General features: G+C 42.9%; 1 protein-coding gene across 3 annotated transcripts; it reads right to left on the bottom strand.

Moving 5' to 3' along the window:
• Positions 1-558: 558 nt before the first annotated feature.
• Positions 559-6,979, bottom strand: Dsel (dermatan sulfate epimerase like). 3 transcript variants are annotated; one of them, XM_040738423.1, is made up of 2 exons: positions 6,276-6,979; positions 559-5,516 (listed from the first exon to the last, which is right to left on the bottom strand). In XM_040738423.1, exon 2 carries the CDS (start codon positions 4,686-4,688, stop codon positions 1,065-1,067), a length of 3,624 nt encoding a protein of 1,207 aa, XP_040594357.1. In that variant the 5' UTR covers positions 4,689-5,516; positions 6,276-6,979; the 3' UTR covers positions 559-1,064. The 3 variants fall into 3 exon arrangements, with proteins under 3 accessions (XP_040594357.1, XP_012973942.1, XP_040594356.1); XM_013118488.3 differs by having other exon boundaries at positions 559-5,520; XM_040738422.1 differs by lacking the exon at positions 6,276-6,979 and adding an exon at positions 6,009-6,269 and having other exon boundaries at positions 559-5,520.
• Between the last annotated feature and the right edge of the window lie 1,189 nt (positions 6,980-8,168).

Raw genomic sequence — 8,168 nt, forward strand, 5'->3', positions numbered from 1 at the left:
TCTCAACTGAGTACAGCTTTGGCAGACACTGGCAGCCTGTAAATTCACTCAGAGGATACACAGTAAGTCAGGCAGCTTTCTAATTCTGTTTCCAGCCCCGACATATTGCCATTACCACCACCCCACCCCATACTCACCCACAATAACAGAAAATGACCACTGGCAGCAGATTGATGCTCCTTTCTTTGAGTCATAGAGTAGTGTTGCCACAAAATTAAATCTGATTAAAAGTCTTTGTCAGTCTTTAACACAAAATTAATCATCAAGGGAAGGTGTTGTTGGGACTTCCAAAGCTAGGAGTTTTGTAGTTACTAACTACTGACTGTTTTGTTGACAATGACAGAAAGGCAAGATAGTTAGGTATGGTGTAATGGTGAACAGCAGTAGCCTCAGGGAGGCAAATGAGAGCTTTTGAAGAGAGCAGCATTTCCAAAATTTCACCATCAACTTGAGTAAGAAAAAGAAAAGGAAGCCTTTATATTTTCAATGATATTTTCTAAAAGTTCTAATAGAAACGTTTATCATTTCCCCAGTGATTTCAGTGAACACTGTACAAAGTCAAAGAAATTGATTTTTTTATTTAATTTTTCTTTGTGCAACAGAACTGTTAGAAGACCTTTCCAAAGATAAAGAACCTTTGTAGTCCATCTTAAGAGCAAGAGATGACTCGGTAAAGCAGCAATTGCAAGGCCTTTTGTAGTGTTTGAGGTTCCAAGATAGATTAGCACAGTTACCAAAGAAGGCAAGTTAATGTCCAATAAAATCTTCCCATCTTCCAAGACCCTCATAATATATACCTCTGTAGCACAAACATTTAAGCAGAAAAAAAATTCAGAAACCAAGGCAAGGAAAGTGATAACATAAAAATAAATCTTGTTAGGCCAAATATGATGCCTATTTTTAAAAGTATCTCTCTGTGCAAATAACAGACAGAACACACACACTCTCTCTCCACACATACACACACACATACACACATGTAGAAGAATAAACAAAGTTATCTAGTTAATATCCACAAAGTAGATTGGGACACATTAGTGCAATTTTTTGCCGACCTGCAGCATTTAGTCCATAAACTTTGGATATCCTAGACGATCCATCAGTGTCCAACAGATATTTTCAATTAGTTTAATTTCATCTCTAGGCAAATTTTGTTTCCAGATATTAGTATTAGATGGTGATATTTCTCCCTCATAAGGAAGATAAAAAAGGTTTGTGGAAGTAGCAAATAGTATTTGGTTTAAACTAGCAGGAGACAAAGGAATTCCAAGGAATGCAAAAATCCTTTCAGTGGTCTTCTGAGGAAAATGAACAATGTCTTCAAACTTGACCAGCTGGTAGCTGGTAGGCAGCAAATCTGTATTTATTCTCAAAGCTGCTGCAGTGTTTGCTAGCCACAGATGAGAGAGTAAGGAGACAGTATTTGATTGGGATGTCTCTAATTCTTTCTTCAATGATTCGTACTCAAAAGCATAGCCTGAATTTAAGCTACATTTGCTTTTACCTTCCTGTATTCTAAACAATTTTGCTAAGTGTTCTGGTACATTTTTCAAAGAATAAAGACTTGGTTTACTACCATATAGCATTGAATAGATCCAGGCTCGAGGGTCTCTTATTATGTACAATGCCCGCATCGAAGTTCCTAAAACTTCCTGAAAAAAATGAAGCTTCAATGTCCAACTACCACTACTTAAACTGAGCACAGGACGAGCACTTGGGTAATAAACTAGGTGTCTTCTCAAAGCCCTAATATATTCAGCATCTCTATCAAAAGGTCCTTTCATTCTACTTCTTTGCTCTTGCAAAGACTCTCTCCTTTTCAATTTTCGTTTTTTGTCCTTATTAGCTGCAAAATATTGGGCCAGTTTATTCCTACTGGTTTCATGTAGATGAATGTTTTGCAAGTGAAGTTTTGTGTCCTGGACCAAAGATAGCAGCCACCCTCTTAGAAGATGAAAATGCCCAGAGTGGATATCTGATACTTTCCATTCACAAGCATCCACAAATGAGTCAATTTCAAATTCAGTTTCAGGAATATCAATGTAGGCTGTAGGGATTCTGATATACAGAAAATCACTACTGTTGAAAAAAAGCTGTTTCAGAATTTCAGCTCCTGAACCAGGGAGTGAAGTAATAACAACATCAGGCAGATCTACATGCTTCCCTTCAGAAATTATGGTCTTTTCATTTGCCTTGGTTTCAGTCCTTGTCCATTTTGCACAGATGGGCTGAGTGCAAGTGCTCCATACATCCAGAAGCTCAATAAACCACAAAGCAATAACAAGTATTAATACACAGCGCATTAGCTTTCTAAAAGAAAGGTAGAACCACCACTGAAAAGTTAAAATTACCAAACTAATACACAAAATGAATCCAACTGCTATATTAAATTTAAACCCAAAAGGAAAAATAACTGTATCATGTCTTACAGGGTTTACTAATGTTTGAGTCCCCAAACCAAATCGGGTTATTTGACCTTGATTAGCCACACTGGCAAAACCTCCAAATCCCAGGTAATCGAATCTGCTCTTCAGGTTTTGATAGTCAGTTACAACAGAAACACTATGTTCAGTATTGTTGACATTTAAAGAAATCTGAAGTCCAGAACTGGAGCTATCAATAAATCTGCAGCTTGAAACATTGATATACGGTCCATAAAATACATAAGCAATTCTTGTGATTGTAGATTCCATATGAAATGTAACATTAACAAACTGAGTCCACCTTTTCTTAAATTCAGCAGCTTGTTCTGCTTCCTGTATATTAGCTGCAGGAGTGTTGCCATGATGGTCAAACCAAAACATTTTATAGTGTGCATCCCACACATCCATCATGGCACCATTATACCTATTCATAAACCTGTATGGGACGTATTTAAAATCAATATCCAAATTATGAAAGAAGGCACTGACAGAATTTATTGGGGAAGTTTCCTGCCTTTCAATGTGGTCAACAACAAGTAGAGTTTGAGAATTTAAGAGAAGTAAAGCACGATAGACACTTTTTAGTCTCATTGCTGAAGAATAAGCAGACACTGCTTCCCCACTCACAAACATCATTTCTCCATGTTGTGAAGCAGTAATGACTTCCCCAGCTGCATCACCAACCTCTTCACCAGTCCACTTAAGCCACTGTGCACACTCTCCCAGCTGACCTTCCCAAGGCTTATTACACTGGCTTGATGGTGACGGGGCAAACACCAATACATTGTTAAGGTGGCTGAACTTTGGTCCATAAAGAGCCTCAGAAACAAATACTTGCCCATTGGGGGCAAAAGTAAATGAATTTTGATCTGGATGTTCATGCCCTGGGTTAAAGCTTCTCCATCCATCAATCCAAGAATATGGCTGAAAGTGAACTATGTCATAAACAGCTCGTCCTCCCAGTTTCCCAGATTTAAAAGACACAAAGGTATTGGTCTGTGTATTTGGCAGTCCAGCCCCATAAGTCACAAGACCCCAGTTAGGAAATGTGTGCATTTTAGCTGTGCCAAAGTCAACAGGAGGTTGTGGGGTGAGAGTTGGATCATACCAAATGTATTCAGTATGAAGAGTACTCCACCTTTGGGCAGTGGAAGGAACCATTGGTCCATCCTTAGGTCGATGCTTTCTAATTTGCTGTGCTAACCAATTTCCAGCTCCATTCCTTAAAATGAACTTATCCAAGAAAACTAGCTGGCTCTCTGGACCATAAAACCAATTATAATTAGAATCTGCTACACCTACAGTTCTTTGATAACCTGGCAAAAGCGTAGCATAATAAAACCAAAAGTGCATTTTTAACCAGTTATTATCCAAGTTGTTGATGTTAAAATGGCGTTGTGCCAAGAAAACATACTGTGTAACTGACTTTGAGGTATAGCTTCCATAGGCCACACCTTCATCCAAAGAGCCATCCACAATATGATTCAAGAGAAACATAGTCTTTTCCATCACATCAACAACATCTTGTTTCCATATGTTTGCTTTAGATCCTTTATCTACTCCAGTAACCAAGGCCCCTATGAGTAATGCTATCATATTTGTAGCTTGGTGGTTGTGAAGAAGTTGCTTGCCCCATGAGCGAATCTTGGAATATTCATACATTTCCTCAGTAACAATCTGTATTTTTTCTAGGTATTTTTGTTTTCGCTGACTACCTAACAGGTTATATAAAAAGTCAAAAGCAGTGGCAAAGCCTGTTAAAGAATGGCCAAGTGGAACCTCATCCCCTGGTGCATTCTCAACTAGCCAGTCTTTGTAGCTAACCATCCTGTCCATGTATTCCAAGACAAATTCAAAGGCAACTTTGTCTTCTGGGCATAATAAACAATATAGTGCTAAAGGAGGAAGATTATTACCATATATTTCATTCCACTTGGCAGCAAAATCAGCATGCTTTGGTGGAGGTAGGTAGTATGTTGGATTGGACAGCATAATTGTTACTGCATTTCTGATAGCTCTAAAAAGATGTAAATGGCTTGTACGAGATTTTTGCCTCATTGTTTGTATATCGCCAGCATCAAAATACAAACTTGGATGAAGTTTTTGGTTGAGTCTGAAATCTTGTACTTTCTGATTCTTAAACTGTTCCATATCATCTGTGAAAACTGCCCATCCAGAGTAATTGCTCAGAGATTCTTCACAGGTAGAAAAAATAAAAATCATCAATGTGAAAAATAGGAAATATCCTGTAAACATTAACGCCATGATCCATCGGGAAGATCTTTTCCTTAGGCATACATGTTAAACAATGTTTAATGTTTCTTATCTGGTTAATATAAATTATATATTAAAGCTCTAGATAAATGACTTTATACCTCATAGGCTGTGAAATCCAGTGGCATTCAACCCATTCAAAGAAAGGAAAGTTGCTATGAAACGAAAACTCACATCACATCTCTGTGTCCCTGGCACAGTTTTGCTTCCAATAAAATAAAACTTCAAGGAATATGAATGCCTCCAATGTCTCCATAATGCACAGAAAACAGCAGCGCAGTCAAATAAAAAAAAGAATGAATCCAGCATTTATTTCCTTTATGTAAATCTAATTTAACATATAAAATCATGAGGAAAAAAATTCCAAAATTTAAATAAAGTCATTTGTAGCATTTAGCACAAGGAACCATCCTTAGTGATTAACTCACCATACATACATGGCATGTTTCTGTTTGTTCCCCAAAACAAGATGATAAAGTATTGTCATTCTCAGGGTGAGCAAACTTCATTATTATTTCTCTCAGAGTCTCAGGCATCAGGGTTTGTAAATTGTTTCTTCTTCCATTTTGGGGAGGAAAATATTTAGAACAATGTTCAAAGTCTTACATGGTTGACAAACATGATTGAAATTTCTGCCTTCAAACACCTTTTTAAAGTATCTCCAAATCTTCCTTTTATCAAGTTTATCTGTACCTCTAGAAGAAGCTAAGCTCTTCAAACTCTAGGTGTTCCTCTTCAAATCATAAGCACCAACTGGGAAAGAAAATTCCCCTTTCAGCAACACTGACGACTGTTTTCTATTCTTTTTTCATGTCACTCCTCTCTGGGTGGAAAACAAAAAACAAAAACAAAGCAAATTTCTAAGGCCACAGGTATCCTGAGAATTAAGATTGATGATTTAAATAGTTCATGTCATTTGATAAAAATGTGAGAATCACAGTAACATCTGATATTATTTGCAATCTAACTTTCTCATGTTTTCCCCCATATTTTCACGTATTTGGATCCCAGTTAATAGGAGCTGAGAAGAAGCAACTACAAGACATAATTTCTATCTCAATGTGTTGTTTACTTTAGCTCTGAAAACATGTTGCTATTGACATGTCACCATCATAAAAATAAATAAAATATGCTTATTACTTTGGTTATAAAACGTAAAAGTCATAAGGGCCCTTCCAAATTATAGTTCGAAGTTTAGCTTTTATGGAATCAGAAAGTGTCTTCACGAGACAAGTCATTTTTCTGAAGACAAATTACAACTGCTAGGGTTGGAGGAGGCTAAGAAAAGGAAACATTGGCTCAGTTGCTCACCTGTAGCTGCCTTCAACATCCTCACCACGAGGCACCAGAGGGCGCTCAGACTCGGGGTGAAGGAACAGGCCTCTCCTTTGCCCGTCTTGGATTTGGAAGAACCTAAGTTTCAGTCTTGGACAAGTCTCCTTTCCGTAGGAAGCCAACGCTTCCAGTAGTTTCCTAACCTGCCTCGCCTGTTGCATATTTTACTTCGCGTCTTCAGAACGCATCGCCCTTCTGCTCAGCTCCCCCACTTCCTGACCTGTGGCTGCGATGACGGCTTACCTCAAGACGCCCGCGCCTGAGCCAGGGTCTACAGGCTGAGCTGGGCACCCACACGGGGGCAGGCAGGGGTTCAAGACACTGCTGTTCTCTCGGGAAACGGGCCTGAGGAGACCAACAGCGCCGTAGGCGACGCGGGGCTGCACTGGCAGCAGCCGGGCGAGGTCTCCAATGCGCAGGCTCTCGTCAGCTCCGGGGGTCTCCTCAGCGCCGGGGTCTCCTCAGCGCCGGGGTCTCCTCAGCGCCGGGGTCTCCTCAGCGCCGGGGTCTCCTCAGCGCCGGGGTCTCCTCAGCGCCGGGGTCTCCTCAGCTCCGGGGTCTCCTCAGCTCCGGGGTCTCCTCAGCTCCTCAGCGCCGGGGTCTCCTCAGCTCCGGGGTCTCCTCAGCTCCGGGGTCTCCTCAGCTCCGGGGTCTCCTCAGCGCCGGGGTCTCCTCAGCTCCCGAGTCTCCTGAGCTCCGGGGTCTCCCAAGCGCTAGGGTCGCCTCTGGGTAGGGAGTCTCCTCAGGGCCGGTCTCCGCGCCCAGACACGCCCGCCCTCGAGGAACGCCGGGCGATCGCTCGCAGGGGCGGCTCCGGTGGTGGAAAAGCAACCCGCGGGCGGCGGGCGCTCGCTCACGAGCGTTTTCTTCAGCTGCGCGGCGCGACCCAAGGCCCGGATGTCGCGCGAGCCCGCGCTCGGCCGAGGTAGCTGCGGTTCCCTATCAGGCGGAGGGCGAGAAAAGGCGACAAGGAACGGAAGGCGTGGGCGGGGCCTGATCCGGAGGGGCGTGTCTGGGGCGGGGCGGGAGCGAGGTGGTCCAGGACCGGGGGCGGGGCCCGATCTGGAGGGGCGTGTCTGGGGCGGGGCGGGAGCGAGGTGGTCCAGGACCGGGGGCGGGGTCTGATCCGGAGGGGCGTGTCTGGGGCGGGGCGGGAGCGAGGTTGACCAGGACAGGGGGCGGGGCCTGAACCGGAGGGGCGTGTCTGGGGCGGGGCGGGGGCGGGGCGGGGCAGGCCTGCCAGCCTGAGCACTGTGTTGCAGAAAAGGGTGAGGCCCTGGAGAAGACCCTGAGCAGGACGACTGGCAGGGGGCAACCCGGCACTGCAGGGGCTCCTGCCTGTAACCCTTCAGCCTGCCAGCCCCTCTAGGAACAACCATACTCCATTTGGTGCAAGTTTGGCAGCCCTTTTATTGAGGAGCTGCCTGGGCTGGTGTTTGTGTGACTCTCTGGTTATTTGACAAAGACAACTTTAAAACAACTAAATGTGGCAGAAAGGAGTTATAGTTACAAACACTCAGAAATAAATAGTCTTGGGGCATGGGATGGGTGAAGACAGCGGAAGGACTGGAATGATCAGTTACCCTTAAGAACTATGAAAGGACCGCATAAGCACTTCTTTTGAAACCCCACGCACACTGGCTGAGACTGCTGTCATGGAAAAAAATTAAAATATCCAGATTAATATACTGGGAACTATTTCAACAGTCAGCTCTGATGACACAAAATTTCTGCTTCCGTATAAATAGGAGGAAATATGGGACAACTGACATGAGGGAATCTTATGAAAGAAATAGGAATCAGCAATCAGTAAAAACTGCCCAACATCCCTAGCCATCCCGGAAATGCAAATCAAAACAACTCTGAGATACCATCTTACTCTTATCAGAATGGCTAAAACCAAAAACACCAATGACAGTTTATGCTGGAGAGAATGTGAAGAAAGAGGAACACTCCCAATGCTGGTAGGAGTGCCGACTCATACAATACTTTGGAAATTAGTATGGAGATTCCTCAGGAAAATGGGAATCAGTCTACCACAAGACCCAGCAATTCCACTCTTAGGCATGTATCCAAATGAGGCAAATTCATACAACAAGGGCATCTGCTCCACTATGTTCATAGCAGCATTATTGT

This window comes from Mesocricetus auratus, unplaced genomic scaffold, assembly GCF_017639785.1.
Source record: "Mesocricetus auratus isolate SY011 unplaced genomic scaffold, BCM_Maur_2.0 Super-Scaffold_100676, whole genome shotgun sequence".
Classification (NCBI taxonomy): Eukaryota; Metazoa; Chordata; class Mammalia; order Rodentia; family Cricetidae; genus Mesocricetus; species Mesocricetus auratus.